The sequence below is a fragment of the Ascaphus truei genome, chromosome 3 (genome assembly GCF_040206685.1).
Source record: "Ascaphus truei isolate aAscTru1 chromosome 3, aAscTru1.hap1, whole genome shotgun sequence".
Taxonomy (NCBI): Eukaryota; Metazoa; Chordata; class Amphibia; order Anura; family Ascaphidae; genus Ascaphus; species Ascaphus truei.
Genome location: NC_134485.1, coordinates 274,637,250 through 274,657,685, shown reverse-complemented (window position 1 = coordinate 274,657,685; position 20,436 = coordinate 274,637,250). Strand labels below are relative to the sequence as shown.

The 20,436-nt window shown below is 41.3% G+C and overlaps 1 protein-coding gene across 3 annotated transcripts in view; it reads left to right on the top strand.

The window, feature by feature from the left end:
- The window catches only part of DNAJC3 (DnaJ heat shock protein family (Hsp40) member C3), a 63,308-nt gene extending 43,363 nt beyond the window's left edge, over positions 1-19,945 (top strand). For all 3 annotated transcript variants that reach the window (XM_075590845.1, XM_075590846.1, XM_075590847.1), the window contains 7 exons: positions 1,662-1,843; positions 3,024-3,143; positions 4,348-4,453; positions 7,667-7,787; positions 14,089-14,221; positions 15,429-15,577; positions 19,192-19,945. In XM_075590845.1, the coding sequence (XP_075446960.1) occupies positions 1,662-1,843; positions 3,024-3,143; positions 4,348-4,453; positions 7,667-7,787; positions 14,089-14,221; positions 15,429-15,577; positions 19,192-19,346 (966 nt within the window). In that variant the 3' untranslated portion in view covers positions 19,347-19,945. The remainder of the gene's footprint in view (positions 1-1,661; positions 1,844-3,023; positions 3,144-4,347; positions 4,454-7,666; positions 7,788-14,088; positions 14,222-15,428; positions 15,578-19,191) is intronic.
- Positions 19,946-20,436: the final 491 nt, after the last annotated feature.

Below are 20,436 nucleotides of genomic sequence, written 5' to 3'. Positions count from 1 at the left end.
TTTTTTTTAATTAAAATAAAATGGTAAATACATGAAACCACCTCTATATACGCTTACACTGCAGATATCTATATCCACACACTGCCACGCCCTCTGTGTACACACACACACAGCAGCTCAACACACACAAACTGCTACACACCACACAACACAGCACCTCTACACACACCAGCTCTACACACGCAAGCACACCACACACACACACACGCTCTAGACACACAACACAGCACCTCCTCTACACTCGCAACACAGCACCTCTACACACACCACCGAAGCTCTACACATACTCACACAGCAGCTCTACACACACACAAACTGCAGCTACACATACAACAGCACAACACACACACACTGCAGCCACAATAAAAAATGCAGCCACTTACTAAACTTTGCACTCTCCCCCCCGCCTCTACACACACACACACCCCCCACACACACACACAACACTGCACCTCTACACACACCACCACACACACAACACTGCACCTCTATATACACACACACACACACACACACACACACTGCTGCTACACACACACACACACACTGCTGCTACACACACATGCTACACCCATAAACACTGCTACTGACACACACACACACACACACACACACACACACACAGATCACCGCTACACACACAGCACCTCAACACAGATATACAACACACACACACACACACTGCTGCTGCTGCTGCTGCACCCATAAACACTGCTACTGACACACACGCACACAAAAACTGCAGCCACAAACAAACTGCAGACGGCCACTTATTTCTTTGCAGACTCTTGCCCCCCCTCCCCCTCCTGCCCCTCCTGCCCCTCTTCCCCCCCCCCCTCCTCCCCAATTCAACTGAAAATGCTCAGAAAATCTGTCAGCTCAGGAGGGGGAGGAGTCAACCAGTGGCTGATACTTCCTGACGAATCCCTGCCCTGTCTCAGAGCTGTTACTTCATTCTGACCAATCCCCTGCTCTGTCTCAGCTGTTCTGAAAGCTCATTGGCTGGAAATACACATTGAAAACTACACTTTGCAAGCTGCTAAAATTCCGGGCATTACTGATTGGTTCAAATTCTGGGCATTATCCAATCAGTGAGCAGGGTTTTCAATAATGCCTGGGATTTTAGCCTATAATTCCTGGTAATCCTCAGCAGTCCCTGCGACTCAAATACAGGAGTTCTGGGGTTGGCATAGAGTTTCAGAGTCCCACAGCAAAAGGGTATCAATAAATAAGCTACTTGGGACTGCGTAACAGATGGCAAACCTCACGTCAGGTACAGAGAAGAGCCATTAAATGAATAAAGGCTTGGAAGATCTGATTTATGAGAAGCGGCTAGTTAAATTTAGATGCCTCTTTTATTAATATATACAGTGTTCGACAAACCTATACATTTGCACGCCCGGGGCGAGTGGATTTAACATCGTGACGAGCTCCTATTGGCGCAAGCAGCACACGTGTGGTACTAGGTGGGGATTTGTCGGCCACTGAATATATATATATATATATATATATATAGTATATAGTAGAGGTTACAAATAATCCATGTTTGCTTTGTTTGTAACTGGGCTTTTCAGTGTGATGCTAACTCACCCTGCACTTATGTTTGAAACAACAACATGAATGCATTGCACAAGTGCATAAGTCTAGTTTTTCTGTTTAAGACATGCATTTGGGATGCAGAGATTCGAGAAATGCGGGCTGACTGTTACATCAATCAAGGGGAGCCTGGGAAAGCCATCAGTGACCTCAAAGCTGCATCAAAACTCAAGAATGATAATACAGATGCTTTCTATAAAGTAAGCAGGATATACTACCAGCTAGGGGACCACGAGATGTCGCTAAGGTAAATGTCACCTACACTTGGGAAGAACATAACTGTGGTTTGCTAGAATGGTTTATGTAATTCTATACTTTTGACCAGGGTTTTACAATAAATATATTCTTTGTCCTAGATTCGTTGTTATAATTTTGGCCTTCATTCAATTCATAAGTTTCAGGATTTTATAAAGAAAAACACTTGTTAACATCGTAAAAAGAATAGTTACTGCTGCATAAAAGTACGTTTGAATGGCACCATTCTTAAACCCATTTTAGTATTGTTTAAATGAAAGAGTTGCTGTTTTTTCACCTCCTTGATCTGAACACATCTTAAATGCTCACAATGTTTATCACTGAAAAATCCCTGCAAAATCATAAGCTAAATACCCCTGTGGCAACAGAAAGTTCAATTGTTGCTAAGCTTAATGTTACTGTAGGAACTGTTAACATTACGGATATTTCCCTTTTTGGCGCTATAAGTGGGATTTTTTTGAAACGTTATTCTGTTTAGTGTGTTGCAGACCTGTCTGGCAGCCAAAAGGTTGTTTGTTTTTTTTTGTTTTTGTTTTTTTTTTCATTCCTGGAATAATTAAACAAATGTCACTTAGATCACGGGTTCTCAAGACCCCCAGAGGTCAGGTTTTCAGGATATCCTTGCTTCAGCACAGTGGCTCAGTTGAAGACTGCACCACCTGTTCTGAAGCAGGAATATCCTTAAAACCTAACTTTTGGGGGGGGGGGGGGGGGGGGGGTTGAGGGCTAGTGTTGAGCCAATGACTTAGATAATGTGTTACATGGCTGAAGGTTTTCTGCTTATTGCAGTGCACATTTTGCCAAGAATTACAGCAAAAGAGAAGCACAGCGCTACAGGCTGTTTTTTTTTGTTTTTTTGGTCCTAGGTTTCAATGCGTGAAATGTCTGGAAGTACAAATTAATAAGGGATAACATAAAAATGGAACATGGGTTCTATCAAGCGGCAGCTATTCTGCTGTGTGGGAATGAGGGAAAGTTTAGAAATGCCTTCAGTAACTTCCAAAACTAGCAACGGGTAGCAGTGTATGGCATACATGCTTGTACTGTAGCTTGGTTTACTGTCAAAGACAGAAAAGACGGTGCAAATCACTACCCAAAGACAGAAAAGACGGTGCAAAATGGTTTACTGTCAAATTAATCTGCACGTACCATCTTTTTTGATTATCCAATAGTGAAATCCGTGAGTGTTTAAAGCTGGATCCAGATCGCAAAGACTGCTTTTCACATTATAAACAAGTGAAAAAGCTGAACAAGGAGATTAAGACAGCTGAAGAGCACATCCAAGAAGGGCGGTAAGAATTTTTTTATTTAAACATCTGAGGTGCTTCCCGTTCCTCGGGACAGTGTAGTTATGGAATGGAGACATGTAACCTTTCAAATACACTCTGGTTCAATAGCTATGCACATGGCTCTACATTAACGCTTGTATGACCTTTAGAAAGATTTTCTGTCCCACAAAATCCCATTGTTTAGATACCCAGCGGTATGAAGTACCATTTTGGAGGACCGAACATGCCTAAAGTGGTTCTGATAACACAGGGTGTAAACCTCTGTCTTAGTTTTGTACAATCCTCTGCATACCTCTGAATTTGCCATAACAAGTGAGCACACCACAGAGTTTCTATGCAAGTTAGTTAGTGAAGGTCTTATTTCTCTATCCCGGTCTTTTCTCTGCTACCAAGTTGGATTATCCATGTCACACTGGCGCCTGCTGGATGTCCACAATACAACAACAACTCTATTTAGATTCAGCTCTGTAAATAATATTTACTTGATTCTGTTGCATAATAAGAAATTCATAGATTTTTGACCCTACAATAAATTAATATATTTTTTGTCCTCTATTTAATGTTTTGATCTATTGTTAAAAATTTGTCCTTCATTAAATTCAGAACTTTCAGGATTGTTTTAGGATTATATAAACAATATCTTACTAGGCAATACACATAGTTTTACATTGTACCTCTTGTTTCATATTAGACTCAGAAAAGCCATCAGAAACAGAGGAGTGTTCTATATTCAAGTAGCTATTTCTTTTCATTGTCATTGATTTTGTCGTTAAATCTTCATGTGAATGTACGGCCCTGTGATTACATGTTAATTAGTTTTATAATAGCATTTTAAGGCAGTATTTCATGTGCGGTACTCTCCCACTGGAAGCATGCTGAAGGGATAATTACGTATTGTAATATACAACAAATGCTGTTTAAAATCACCTGGTTTGTAGACTAAATAGACATTAATATACATGAAAGTAATTTATCAGTAAGATCCTATAAAGTCCACTTGTGGCACACAAAATCGTCACCAATGGAAAGCTTTCATATGTTATCCAAGCCAATAATTCATTTATTTTGACATTACAAAAATGTTTGATAGTTTGAAGCAGAAAGCAGAATATTCTCTTAAAAACTTGTGTGTGTCTATACAGTATATGCACAAATTGTGAGATACTATTGTATTTAAACATTCAATTACTTACTGGTTTACTTGCAGATACGAAGATGCTATCAGCAAATATAAGGGGGTCTTAAAAACTGAACCAAACATCCCTTATTATTCTGCACTTGTTCAGGAACGGAGCTGTCATTGTTATTCCAAAGTAAGTTATGTTGAATTTTAGAATATTAGTATTTAGTATTAGTATATTAAAGCTACTGTTGGGATACACTTTGTCATATTAATTAATCCAACGTTAAGAGGTGTGCAAATTTTTCATTTTGCAAATTATTTAAAGATTTTTTGAAAAAATGTAGCAATTTTGTAAAATGTTAATCTAAAAAAAAATGCCCCAATTACACTTTATTTTTTTTATTTTTTTAAACCAAATGACCAAAGTGATTTTGCACATTGGTCATTTAAGCTGCACAATTTTGACCATGTGACCCTGCAAACATTTTTAGACCGAATAGCTAATTTTGATGGAATCTTGAATATTGGCGCATGTTTTATACATCTCCACTTGCAGTAAGTCCCAGAAATGCAGTTAACTGCAAAATACAAAGAAACATCTAGCAAACGTGTACAAATAAAACAGTAAGCAAAAAAAATAAAGCAACCAGGAACTACAATAAATGACTAATATGTAACATTCTTTTGATGTTTCAAAATGAAATTAAAATCCCACACAGGAATTCTGTATCAAAGTGCAGCCAACAAACACTAAACTAACTCACACACCTCTCACAATGTTACTCCCACCAACTTAGTTGTAAGTAGCTTTACTAAGCGGCTTCAGTTAATCGTGAACAGTAATTAAGATGGGTGGCCAAGGTACCCAAATGAGATTGTGTCTAATACAGACGATCAACTAGATCAGTGTTTTTAAACCAGGGATCCTAGGAACCCTTGGGTTCCCCGTGCATCCCTAATAAGGATTCCTGTAATTTCCAGGTAATTAGAAAATTATACCAAATTCTGAAGATTTTAGAATGCATGTGATCTCCGATGCACTATTAGAGAGGATTGGGGTTTCTCAGAATTTCACATAGGGTTTCTTAACCAAAAAAAAGTTGGAAACCACTGAATTAGATATCATTGGGTTTAATAGAAGGCAGTCCAGAGGTACAGGTTTTAGGTACAGTAGCACAAAAATAGAAGAATTGTGTTGTGCTAAGAGTCAAAAACAGATGCTAGAAAATGGTGTCAAATAACAGTTCCAATGTGGATGACCCTTGGAGTATGAACATATATGAAAATGTTGGTAGGTAGTTACACGCTTGCCTAGGAACCTCACAGTGCACAGTTGTAAATGTATATAACATTGAAGGTCCAGAATTGACAGCATGAAATAAAAAATCCAACCATATCATAGTCCAGCGGTGCGCAAACTGGGAGGCGCAAGATTATTTAGGGGGGGCGCGGGCTGGGTGTGGGGAAACCTGGGGGTGGGCAGAGCTGTGCATGGGCGGTCAGAAGCTCCGTGCTGAGGCTGCTTCTCTGCTCTGTGTCTGTCAGAGGGGGCGGGGCCTTCCTTCACTGCACACAGACATCCCCCCCTCCTCCTGTATTACTCATCCCAGTTTTCAGCAGCATGGCGTGGGACAGGAGCTGGCTTACCGTAGTACTTTCTCCCCCCCAAGGTGAAAGTCTGTGACTTATGATTGTGTGTTGTCTGTCTGTGTGTGTTGTGCCTGTGTTGGTTGTGATTGAATGTGTGTTGTGATTGAGTGAGTGTATGTGTTTTTTTTGCTCACTGCACACACACACACTGCACACTCACTGCACACACTCCACACTGCACACACTTGCTGCACACTGCACACACTCACTGCACTGCACACACTGCACACTGCATGCACTCGCTGCACACTGCACACACTCACTGCACTGCACACACTCACTGCACTACACACTCCCTGCACTGCACACACTCACTGCACTGCACACACTCGCTGCACACTGCACGCACTCGCTGCACACTGCACGCACTCGCTGCACACTGCACGCACTCGCTGCACACTGCACGCACTCGCTGCACACTGCACGCACTCGCTGCACACACTCGCTGCACACTGGACGCACTCACTGCACTCGCTGCACACTGGACGCACTCACTGCACTCGCTGCACACTGGACGCACTCACTGCACTCGCTGCACACTGGACGCACTCACTGCACTCGCTGCACACTGCATGCACTCGCTGCACGCACTCACTGCACACTTTACCTGCACACACTCACAGCACACCCCACTACCTCCGGAGTCAGCTACTGGGGCATCGTGGAGCTGCCTGCGGGGATCGGGGCTGGGGAGGGGGAGTGATTGGTGCGGGGCTGGGGGCTCGGTGCAGAGCTGCTGGCGAAGGGAATCGGTGCTGGGCTGGGGTGTGGGGCTGCTGGCAGGGGGGATCGGGGCTGCTGGCGGGGGAGATCAGTGCCGGCTGGGGTGCGGGGCTGCTGGTGGGGGGGGGGGGGGGAGATCAGTGCTGGGCTGGGGGGGGGGGGGGAAATCGGTGTGGGGGGGGGGGGGGGAAATCGGTGCTGGTAGACGTGAGGCTGCTGGGGGAAGTGCAAGGGGAATGCTGGTGGAAGTACGGTGGCTGCCGGCGCCTCACTCCAACTCTTCCCCCCCCTCCTCACGATCGGGCGCGCGGTGGCCATTAAAAAAAAAAATTAGCGCAACCCCGGTTGTAGCGCTGTCGGATCGGTTGACCCCCGAGGACCGCGCTATAAAGGGGCTGAGATGTATTTGTATTTACATTGTATACCGTTTAATAAAAGTGTTTGTTTTTTTTCATGTGATTTGATTAAATCAGGCAGGGGGGGGGCGAGAAATTTCATGGATGAAAAGGGGGGCTCGGCATAAAAAGTTTGCTCACCCCTGCGCATAGTCCATCAGTAGATAGGGGGGAATATTTCGTCATCAAACGGGCTCACTTGAGGAGTGCAGCATCCTGATGCTGTTCCCTTGTCCTGGGGTCCTGCTGTGCCTTCCGTTGTGTAAATAGAACCAGAAGAGGAGAAAAATGGAGCGCTACTACTGGAACACTTGGAAGAAAAAAAAGCAGAGTGCGCGTGATCCATAAAAAAGATATTATTTATTGATCATTGAGACAAAAAGGAGTGAAGGTGTAGCCCCACGTGGATCACGCACTCAGCTTTTTTTCTTCCAATTGTTCCAGTTGTAGTGCTCTGTTTTTTCCTCTTCTTCTGGCTAATTTTAGGTAGCATTGAAATTATATTTATTTGAGTACTATACATATTGTAGATTTCTTGGAAACTATGCTTCACGTCTTACCTGTGAATGTGTCATAATTCTCAGCCAAATGCGAGAGGTACAAACCTGTAATACTTCCTGGGATTTTCATTCTAGAACCAGCAGTCTGTGGAAGCCATTAAAGTCTGCACAGAATTTCTGCAGAAGGAGCCCACAAATGTGAATGCCCTGAAGGATAGAGCTGAAGCCTATATATTAGAAGAACTGTATGAAGAAGGTAATTACTTTGTTTGTTTTTCAAGCGTTTGAGGAGAGACGTGTTTCCTGCTTCATCCTTATCTCTCTAAGTGGAAAATATAATCCGTTCACAGTCTGAACGAAGTAACAAGTCCTGATTTTGTGCCTAAACTGTCCACCTGGAATGATAATACAATAAGTTTGTGTTCTTTGCGACTAGATTTTCAGATTTCAAACCCCTCATTTGAAAGCGCAGGGTTATTTTCTGTAGTAAGAAGTAACTAAACAGTATGAATAATGGAACAGGGCAATGAACTGAATAAGTGTGCACCCATCATTTTATTGTTTGGTATATTAATATTTCATAGAGTATGCGGAGCCGTAGAAAATGTTTGCTCTCTGTGGAATAGAAAAAAATGTCCACTTACTAGCTAATCATTAATGGTAATATAATTGGCACTAGTGGAATATTGTTCCGTCCCTAGTATTAACAAGTTCCAGTAACATTGTGTTTACAGGTTGGTTTGCTAGAAAGAAGTTGCTGAATGCCATTTGTTTTCATTATTATTCAACGAGACAAATATTAAAGAAAATTAAGTTGTCTGGTATCTGGAGGGCTTCTAAAGTAATGAATAGGCAAGAAACCTCCATTAAAAAGGAAAAAAGGCAGGCCAGTGCATTTAAACTGTTTTACTTAAACAGAGAAGTGTTGGCAATGCTTCATGGCAATCAACTCTCAGGAGTGGCACAAGAGGTACAATAATTGTACAAAAACAACATAGGCAACATAACATCTAAAACACAGCCCAGGCGGCTAAAGACCCTTCCCCTGTATTGCATCACGTTTCAGGGAGCGAACCCGAGGAATGACTACCAGAAATGTTATGCAATACAGGGAAAGGGTCTTCAGCTATCTGGGCTGTGTTTTGTATGTTATATTGTATAAGGAGACAAATGCCATTTTTGTTTTTGAGTCTGCAGTGTCTTTTGTGCACATCTTTTCAGGGTGGATTGTCCGTAGATTATTTTTCGGACGTTATGTCACCTGCCATCTTGAGACCTCATATTTGTTTTTATGATTTTAGTATTATTTTTTCTTTATGAGTGCTCCCTCTTCTCCTCTTTTTGCTGTAATGCTTTATGCATAAACGTTAAACAGCGAAACCATTTTTGAAAACCATTGTTTTAATTAACATAGCATGTGTGATCATTGATGTCAGCAGAATTAGCTAGATTTATGGTATTACAGGAAAAGTTGTCATGGTGCAGATCTTATAAAGCTTATTATAGACACACATGGAACTCCTGCTATGCCAGTGCTGTCAGTGGCTGTCAGGGCTGATATATTCGCATGGACAGGTCCCATATCAAGTTCTTCCCACTCTATTCTAAATCACTTTATAAACCCAAACCACACAGAGTTACATTACATTTACATAACCATGGTATAAACCTTGTGCTTTTAATGCCTAGCACTAATGCAATTATGTCACAGTCCGTGATGAGGCCTGCAACGCCTTTTATAGCAGATGGGTAATTCAAATAGTTGAGCAACATTTGTGCTAAAACCTGCTTCTCCCCTTTAAAAACTTGTAACAAGTCAAAAGATGGCAGAAGGTTTCTCACCAAACTGTTCCTTTAACCCTTCCGCTGCCAGAAGATCTCTTGGGATCATGGCCACGTGATCGCTTGTGGTAGTGATCACGTGCTCGCAAGCGGGTCGTAGTGATATGAAGGAAGCTTCACTTCCTATATGTGCCTGTTGTAAACACGAACCCCTGAGCAAAAATAGCATGACGCACTCTGTCATAAGGGCCCCTGTCGTGCCAGCCCTCGCGCCATACAACGAAGGTTATAAGGGCAGCCGACGGATTTGGTCCTTACAACTAGTACATCTAGGGGCCTGTCTGTTGTGATTCAAATATTTGTCAGATTTATCAGATTTTAATGCTTGTTACATAATTAGTATAAGGAGAGGTATAAATGGCACACCACTGTTTGAAAATAAATAAATTGACAAAATATTCACTTTAGGTGCTTTGGAGGTGTGTTTGGTCTGAGGAAGGGACATTGTGTCCAGAAACGTTACCTTATTGAGTCTGATGTATTAATACACTTGGAAGTCTTTTGACACTACCAAAATCTTTAGTGTGCTCCTTCTATTTTTTTGTTCATGATTGTTACATAATTAGCCTTTACATAAAAGAAAACGAATAATACCAATTCTTATTTGACATTCAGTTGGGAGAGTCTGAATAAAACTCTGGTGTGCTGTCTCTCCCAAGTTATTATATCCTTTAATACACGCACTAATATAATAACCTTCTTCTGCGTTTTGCACGTAAATATTGCTTGTTCACAACTTCCGAGCACAAGCCTCGTGTCACAAAGATGTGTTCTACGGTATAGTATTTGATGTGCTTTGAAACGTAATTTTCCAACTTAGGCGTGCCACCAGAGACATTATCGTTGCTGCTCTAGGAAAAGGTTAAATCGTACCGCCTGCTAAATATGGTAATTTGAAAGATGTCTTATTGACATTTGAATCTTAAGCTGATTGATTCTCGTTAGGAATATTGTGACTGCCTCACTCCTGGGGATTTGTGTGCATAATACCAAATCGTATTGGAGCACAATGGATCTTTATTTGGCATTGAGCCTTTTTCTTTCACTGGAAAGCAAACGTCGTATAATATTGTGCGCGTTACATTTGCAAAACAACGATGCCTATACTAGAGTTTATTTTTACGCTGCCTTAAAATAAAAGCTGATAAATTACTTTATTAATATAATGCAGTGCAACAATGCAAGCTATGTAAATAATACATGGTAATATACGTATTTGTTGACTTGTCTGTCAGTAAATCAAGAAAAGCCTGTTTCGGTTATGAGAACTTCTCTCCCACACTGCTTTAAGCTGTAGGGAAATAAGAGACTCATGGATTTGTTACCTGCAAACCATTCACTCACAAATATCCTTGTTCAAATCACTCATTATTCAGGTGTATTACTTTTCATCAGCTTGGCTTTGGCCTGGGGCCAAAAAATAGAATTTAAGTGTGAAGTTTTCCAGTGTCTGAGCTGCATGAATATTGCAGCCTATAGGGAGACTGTAGGGTTTTCCCTGGAGCAGATATATTATTTAACATCTCCCTTTTATTAAAACTATAAACTATGATTTTTGTATTACTTTAAGGCTTTTCAAGAAGAGACTATAATCAGGCATGGTCATGTTTATTTCTCTGGTGAAAGTGTTCTTGTTTTCTTTTAAGGACAAACTGTGTTGTGGAATACACATCATATTAATGTTCTTTCCTGTGTTTAGTAAGCTCACATTCAGTGTAATACCTTTTTAATGTTTTGTGTGAGAAATATTGACCTGGTGACATTATAGTAAACTTTAAATTCTCATTGTCATAACACAAAATAAGTGAAGTGAGTAAAAAAAGCGACACTCGTAACCTTCGTGTACAGCGGGAAAAAAATACCACTTGTGAGCACATAGACATGTCTCAGACATTATCTATACAAATAGTGTTGTGCATTCCTGCTGTGTTCTAGGATTGAAGCAGGGTCTCTGGAGCTCAACTGTGTTAATTTCACCTCTGGGGACCCCCTGCCCTCCCCAAATAGTGGTGGTGCCACTCTCTCTAGACTCTCCCTCTATCTCTGCAGCCAGGGAGCTTGCGTGCCTAACATAATGGCGACTTTCAATGTCCCGCGAGCCAATAGGAGGCGTCGTCTGGTGCGTCTTCCTATTGGCCCACGTGGCCTGGACATTTCAACTTCAGAGATACCGAAAAAACAGGTAGATAAGGTTTCTGCACTCTTGCTGTCAATCAATGCAGATGATATAATCCATTTGCAGCTACACGTGAGGAGCCACTCCTCAAATCGCTCCTATTAACGGGGAATTCCCAGAAGGGAACTCCCAAAACTACAAAAACAAAAATGCACGCAGGGCGCACCACGGATTAGTTATAAAATGATATTTTAATACAATAAATACAGTCCAATAGACCACAAAATAGTGTCACTAAATGATATACAGATGCTGCGGCCGTTATTTGAACAAATCACGGCGCCGTTTTCGTGTGCGCTGCTGTACTCCACGCGGCATTAACGGCGCCAATCGCCCCAGGCACATGTGTTTATCGCAGTTGCTTTGTTTGAATTTCATGGATTCTGTTTCTTTGTGTGCAATGAAATGAATGAATTGTAATGTGTACAGTACAGTGCTACTGTATCAATTTCAGGTGTTTAAAAGCCAGAACACTAAATGCCATTTTCTGCACTCGCGTCTAAAGGCGGTACGGTTGGCAGAAATCGCGCGTCATCACATGGGTATTCCAAGGTATACAGCACGTGAAGTGTTTCAATAACGGCCGCTGCATCTGTATATAGTCCAGAAGAGACCATAAAAAAACAAAGTGAACAAAATGAAATACAATACAATAAAATAAAGTGCCACACAGGAGGGGAAAAACACCCAAACATGTAGAAAAGCCCCACAGAAAGTTTTGAATAAGAACAAAGCAACAGGGCACACAGATGCCAGAGAATGCTGCTAAAACAGTCCCAGTGAGAGTTCTAAAAGCACCCTGGTTAGAAAGCACGATGAGGGGAAGGGATACTGACCACAAGTGATAGCGGATGGCGCGTGTGATCACGGAAAAGTCCGGACAACGTGAACAAACCGCAGATCTCTCCGCTCGCACCTCGTGGTAGTTCCCTTCCAGCCAATGTTCACATGCGCAGAGCAGCCTCCCGTGACCTCTACGCGTTTCGAGCCACATGATTCGTCTCTCACCGTGACTGATTTAGCTTCATTCTCTGAGATACCGGCATCAACTACGGAGGTAAGTATCTCTGGAACCAGGGCGTTCAGGGAGCTGAAATGAGTGGGGTTCAGCTCCAGAGACCCCCTGCTTCAATCGTAAGAGAAAAAAATGTAGTGCAAGGTGTTTTACTGCTTTAACTTTTCAACAGCAGACTAAGTGTTTTGATAGTGGCAAAATTGCAGTGAGCGTAGCTGCTCATCCATACCTCATTGTGAACAACATTTTGTTTGTCAATGCAGCTTGTGAAACCACTTGGTCCAAAATAAAACTTATTTATAGGTGTTGTTGTAGGTCTCCTAGGAAAGCTAAAATTTGATACCGATGCATGGATATGTTGCTCCAGTAAAAAAGTACCGCGACTTCTGAAACATCCATATTTGTTGTGTCCTTTGTTTTTTTTTGTATTATTGCTGGAGATTTCAGAAGTAGCGTCTGCAGATTAATGTATTCATGTCATACTTCAGGACAGATTTGCACTGTGCTGTCAAGAGTCTAAGTAATATAAATTGGTTGGCACCTCCTGCTGTCTTGCAGGGAAACGGCACAAAAGACAAATGTAACACTTGCTGAGAGAGAACATCTGCTTGGAAATCTTCTGATGCAAATACTTTGTCTTACTTAAGACACCTTGGAGCCCTGTACCTAAAATAGAACTCGACAGGGCTGAAATATGCTGGTTAGATGTGAAATATAAAGTAGATAATTTAGAAGCCACAGAACATTTTATTGCTACTGTATTTTTATGGCACACAAAGAAATAGTGTAGTTCTGAAAGAAAACCAGTTCATGGATCATGGTATGTTTACAAATTGGAGCTAAAAATGTATGGGAAGCTCGTCTTTGACAAGACCTAAGCATGCAGGATGAGTGGAGTGAAACCGGGCCGTAACTAAACTAACTAAATACACAAACCCCACCTGGTCCATTTTAAGCTTTGTAGCTTTCCACCATAATGTAAAAACAGCAGCCTAATTTATAACATTAAACGGTTACCTTTACTATGGAAAAAAATGATTTACAAATATTGTGACCGTGCATGGATAATGTATACAGTACATGGTATTTTTTTCTTGACGTTCCTTTACTTCGGCTGCCTTTCTATTCTTCTTAATTTACGGTGATTTTCCTTGCAGTTGGAAAAGTGTTGCATGTATGGACCTTGGTTCAATTTGGCATCTAGCTTTGGAGATTTAGCTTCAAAAGCTGTCGCGCACCTTCCGTTACGAGGCAATTATAAAAACTAGTCCGTGGAAATGTAGTGTTACAGCATGTGAGATATAACTTGATAAGTGCCGTTATTTTCCCCTCCTCCCTGGAGTGCATGTATAAACTTTTTTGTTTCTTTTTTTGCATTCTGATACTGCCAGGTCTTGGCATGGCACAACATGGCCATTAATACCGTTATCTAAAATGTACTACACATACATTCCTATACAGCAATGCAAAGGTCCGTGTACATTGTCTTATTTTGTATGTAACCATTCTTTCTCTTCTGGACAGCTATTCGGGATTATGAAACGGCACAACAGAACAGTGAAAATGACAAACAAATAAGAGAAGGCCTAGAGAAAGCACAAAAACTTTTAAAGCAGATGGAGAAAAAGGATTACTATAAAATCTTGGGCGTAAAAAGGTAAGTCAAACTGTATAGCTACATTACGGGCCCACATCTGCTCTTACGCAATGCTCCTGTATCCCTGTAGCCAGCGAAATCCTTTCAGCTTTACAATATGAAAGTTTAAACTTTGTTTGTGGTGATTAGTTGGCATTTATCACGTTTTCAAGTTCTTCTGGGAAGGAACCTTGAAGAACTTGAAGTGTATACAATATCCGATGATTAAACCCCTGAATGTTCTTACTCTTGTGGTTTGCACAATGTGGACACCTATTGCCTATTTACAAATTGGATAATGCCATTGTCATGTGAGGCACTTGGACTATCATTATGGTATCCTTCATTCATTTTAATAGAAAATGATGTCTTTAAGGATTAGGAACCATTTGAAGGGAAGGTTATTGTCACGAGACTTGACGCTTTTATCCTGGGATCATTCACTAGGTGAAACACCGTAGTGCAGATAATTTTGTGCAGACTGATAGAACAAGAATGTAATCAGCAACCATCAGTGCACAACCTCAATGAAACAAACAGATCAGGGGTGATGGCATATAAAATATATGTTGATGAAAGCTACTTACACGGCCTTGTGTAAGTGATGTTCTTCAAAAGGTATCTTTAGCCTTTTTTCCTGCTAGTTGGAACTCCCGGTATCTTTGACCCCCAAACTCCTGCATTTCGACCCAAATATCCCACCTAAAACTTACACACAAAGTTTCATGAGTCTGGGGTAAAGGGAATATGAAAAGTGGAAAAGCAGGGCACACTTTAACTTTTACATGTTATAATACCTGGCCCCTGGATTATGGTGCCATGTAGCTGCCAGGGACCCCACGGTTTCAGGGGTAATCAGATGGGCTTAACCTTTATTGTATAGCCTGGTTACCCCCACACCGTCACACGTATCTTCTCTGGGCCTTAATTGGTTGACAAGGAACCAGTAAAAAGGGTCGCTTATGCTTTGATGTTTTCCACTGTTCTTTCTGCATAATCCACAGAAATTGTTGGCCTTTTTGCTACCACACCGACCAGCTATGGTTTGCATGACAAACTCCTACTGTATGAAGGGGGTTTCTATGCTCCGTATACCTGCTGCGCTAAAGTTGTTGATCTCTTTTACACAGTTGATTTACGTGCCCATTGAATTGTTGCAAACTAAACAGATTCCGCTCCTATTGAGATGCAAACTGTTTTACATTTGCTATTTTACTGTGACTTTCAGGAGTGCCAAGAAGCAAGAAATCATAAAAGCTTATAGAAAGCTGGCGCTGCAGTGGCATCCCGATAACTTCCAAGATGAAGAAGAAAAGAAGAGGGCAGAGAAAAAATTTATTGAGATAGCATCTGCTAAGGAAGTCTTAACGGATCCAGGTATTGATCCTTGTTACCTAATGTTCCTAGAAATTTCCCCCTAGTGTTTTCTGGCTATCAAAAATGGTAGTTTCCTGTCGTATCTTCTATGCATTTATACAGTTTTGCTAGGTCAAGTCAAGTTTTATTTACTTAAACAGGAGTAAATTTGAGAGGCTGCAGTTGTTGTATTAGAGATACCAGTCATCCATGTATAATGCATATTTATTTTCGGGATAGGTTCAATTGTATTGCCTATGAATATGAACTGTTGTGTACTACGGTACAAATAAACCAAATCTCAACACATATGAGGGAATTTAGTGAAATCTACATCCACAACGCACGCCTTTCCATTATAATTGATGGATCTGCAGTTGCTGAGGTCAGCACTTCTAAAAAAAAAGGGGCACTAACATCGGTGCTTAAATGAAAGATTTATAGGCATAGGATTGTCAAACCACACCAGTGTGCATGCAAGGAAACACAAAGGCTAACCTAACTTTTTCCAAAATCGTGCAATATTATTTTTTGCCAGATTGTCTGCACTAGAAGTTACATTTAATAATGTAAATGTGTCTTGGATGCCTATTGAATACATGGTACCCCTCCATTTGTACGCATGGTGCTTCCATTTGCAGAACAGACAGACTGCATGCTTGCACCCCCCTCTGGGGCAAAGCTGTCAATTGCGGCTCTGCTCTCTTCGAAAAGGCGACCCCACAATGCCTTGCTTAGTTTATCAATGCATTATGGGGTGAGACTCCAGAATACAGAGTGATAACTGACAACTTTGCCCCGAATGGTCTGCAAACTCATTTGAAAAATATCTAGAGCAACCTCTGGCCCACACTTTACAAACACTATTTAAAAATTCAGCCTCACTCTATTTGTTGATCGTTAAAATTGGGATTTTGCATATTTTTGAAGTTCTAGGTTGTCACAGTGCTTCTTATACTGTTGGCATTATTCTGCTTTATAGTTCAGACGTCATCTCAAAGAGTTGTATATATCTTGTCATCCTACTATAATCCCTATGCTCACACACACTCTTTCCTCTACTCTGGTACCTTTCCTTCTTTCTTCAAACATGCAACAGTTATACTATTACTCAAAAACAGCAAGCTTGACCCTACCTGTCTTTCTAACTATCGGCCTGTCTCCCTCCTGCCTTTTGCCTCTAAACTCCTTGAACGTCTTGTATTCTCTCGCTTGCTTCATTTTCTCAACACCTATTCTCTTCTAGACCCTCCATAATCTGGCTTCAGCACTGCTCACTCCACTGAAACAGCCCTCACTAAAATAACTAATGACCTCCATACTGCCAAAGACAGAGGTCATTACACTCTGTTCATACTACTCGACCTCTCTGCAGCATTCGATGCTGTGGACCACGCTCTTCTTCACATTTGCCATACTCTTGGCATTCGTAACAAAGCTCTATGCTGGATCTCCTCTTACCTCTCCCATCGTAGTTTCAGCATCTCTTCTGCCAACACCACCTCCTCCTCCTCTATCGACCTCTCTGTGGGGGTACCCCAGGGCTCTGTCCTAGGACCTCTCCTCTTTTTTTTTTTTTTTTCTCTGTACGCACACTCTCTAGGTGACCTATCGCATCTCTTGGGTTCAAATATCACCTCTATGCTGACGACACACACATTTAGTTTTCGACATCTGACCTTACACCTGCTGTACAGACCAAAGTTTCTGACGGTCTCTCTGCGATATCATCCTGGATGGCCCTCCGCCGACTTAAACTTGGCAAAAACAGAGCTCCTCATACTTCCTCCCAAACCTGGCTCCACAACCTCCTGCCACACTACTGTTGGAAGTTCAGTCATACACCCAGTAGCGCAAGCACGATGCCTAGGGGTCACACTCGACTTCTCTCTATTTCTCCTCTCACATTCAAAACATATCTAAAACCCGTCTCTTTTTCCTCCGCAATATCGCCAAGATACACCCTTTCCTCTGTTGCTCGACTACTAAAACTCTGACTCAGGCCCTCATTCTCTCCTGTCTCGATTACTGTAACCTCCTGCTGTCCGGCCTTCTTGCCTCTCACCTACAATCTATCCTAAACACTGCTGCCAGAATCGCTACTCTTTCCTAAATCTGTCTCGGCGTCTGCCCTGCTGAAATCCCTCTCCTGGCTTCCTCAAATCCCGCATCTCTTCGCTCAATTCGCCTCCTCACTTTTAATGCTTTATACTCTTCTGCCCCTCCTTACATCTCAGCCCTAATTTCTCGCTATGCACCATCCTGACTCTTGCAATCTGCTCAAGGATGTCTTCTCTCTACCCCCTTTGTATCTAAAGCCTTCTCCCGCCTTAAACCCTTCTCACTGACTGCCCCACACCTCTGGAATGCCTTTCCCCTCAATACCCAACTAGCACCCTCTCTATCCACCTTTAAGACCCACCTTAAAACACACCTGCTTAACGAAGCATGTGAGTAGCTCCGTAGCCAACACTATACACCTGATAAATAAAGCTTGGCCCCTTGCAGACGCACTTACCAGTATGCCCTCCTACTGTCTCTGTATGTTCCTTCTACTAATTAGATTGTAAGCTCTTCAGACATAAGTAACATTTAGTAAAACGAGCCCCTGCTCCGAACACTTATTCCCACAATCTGTTATTTGTATTTGTTATTTATATGATTGTCACGTGTATTACTACTGTGAAGCACTATGTACATTAATGACGCTATATAAGTAAAGACATACATACATACATACATACATCCAGGATCAAGCGCAGTTTATAGGTTTATGGTAGAGAGCATGGCCCTTAGTGGCTTCCTGAACCCTATTTGCGGTGGAACATGTAATTTAATGAAAATTTTAATTTACAAAGATGAAGATTTTAGGCTGAGCTACATCAAGCTGCGATTTATCACCTTCCGATCTGGCGGATAATACTCTGCACCAGAACTGGATGAATCCGAGCCATAGATTTTTGTTTTACAAATACATTTTTATAATGCTAAATGAGAACCGGAATTCGCAATAACAAAAATATCTGTGACTATCAATTCACCAATTGGCCCCAGATAGAATCAAACTTAAAGATTTTACATAGGTTTACCCAGAAGTCAATGACTTTGTTTTTTCTTTGTTACTTTACTACAAGCTTAAACCAAAGGATGGAGATAGTTGCTGGCTTACAAACCAAACAGTTCTTTATCATGTATGGCAGAAGTACAGTCATATGAGCTATCTCTGCAGTATTTTAGGGAGATCGTATCTTGTTACAATGGATATAGAGGGGATGTGAAAGATTGACTAGACTGCCAGTCTTGTGTTAAAATTAACAGATGGCTTAGGAGGCTACTCTATTCTAATGTAATAGTAACTTGGTCAATCTGGATAGATATAGAGGCTCATGGATAGGCTGAAACATTGTCATTGGAGTGCCTGTTCTTTCTTTTGTGGATAGAGAGAGATATATTTCTCTTGTACCAATTGGCTTGATCTTGAGAGCTTCAAATATTTGCATCAGCATGCAAGGTTAATGGGGAAGATGTTTGCTTAGTATATCCAGTCTATCCATATACATTTTGTATTCATAGTATGTAAGCACACTACTTAAAGACGTATTTGTTAAAATATCTGTATGTTTCTACTTCCCTAGAAAAGAGGAGTCGTTTTGATGCAGGGGAAGATCCTTTGGACCCAGAGAGCCAGCAAGGTGGAGGAGGACATTCTCACCGAGGCTGGAACCAGTGGCAAGGATTCAACCCATTCAGCTCCGGAGGGCCATTCAATTTCAAATTCCACTTCAATTAGAGACTAAAGTGATGCCACACGCGCACCTTTCCAACAAGGAAAATCATGCGTTTGCGTGCAATTCTTTACAGAACAAGCCCCGAGAGTTTTGTTGGAACAGCTGTTGTGTTCGCTTTCCATCAGTTTCCGTAATAAACTTGCAAGAAATGACTTGAATGGATACCTAGTTGAAGAAGCAGAACATTTATTTTTTTGTGACTCTGGAAGGCAGTTTGAATAATCGTCCAAATAAGCTATTTTTCCAAGTTCCAGTATTCCTGCTAGAAGATATGCCAAACTAATTTGCCCCCTTTAATGCTGGAGGGGCATGCAATGTATTGCAAACCAGTGGCTTGCAGGATCCATCTGGCACTGAAGGGGTTAATACCAGATACCAACTTGTATTGATGACGCTGAATAAACCAGTGCCAAGATATTATACAGTAATCTATTTTTTTGCAAAGCATTTAATTGACAGCGCCAATAAAATACGAAATTGTATTTATTTTTTAAACTGTACTTGCAAAAGAAAGTTGACCATAAATTAAACTATTTCCCGAACTGTGTTTGTGGTAGAGGTCTGTTTTATCTGTATATTGTGAACGTATTAAAATGATGATTTGATAGAAAATTGATTATCAATTGTTTTGCAAAGGAGTGTGTTGAAATTGGTATATTGTGTTCGAACATTCCTTGTGGGTTTCTGTTTAAGAAGGAATGCAGTATTAGAAATAAATAGGAGTGGATCGTTTATAGCAGCGATGTCCAATAGGAATTGAAAGCTAGCCACATTTGATTGTCGTCATTCCATATTCGCAACATTCTGATGTCAGACACCATAGCGTCGCAGTCGCGACGCCTGCTCTGTTATGTACCGTCTCTCCCCCACACATGCCTGCTCGATTTTTATTTATTTATTTTTAATATTAGGCACTTCTGGTTACCAAGCGTTTTTTTTTTCTTTTTCATGTACAGTATATATACAGTACAGGATTGAAGCAGGGGGTCGCTGGAGCGGAACCCCATTAATGTTGGCTCTGCTTACAGATATATGGCACCCCTTCAGAAGTAAGTATCGCTGTAGTTTTTAGCTCCCAACAAATAGGAAGCT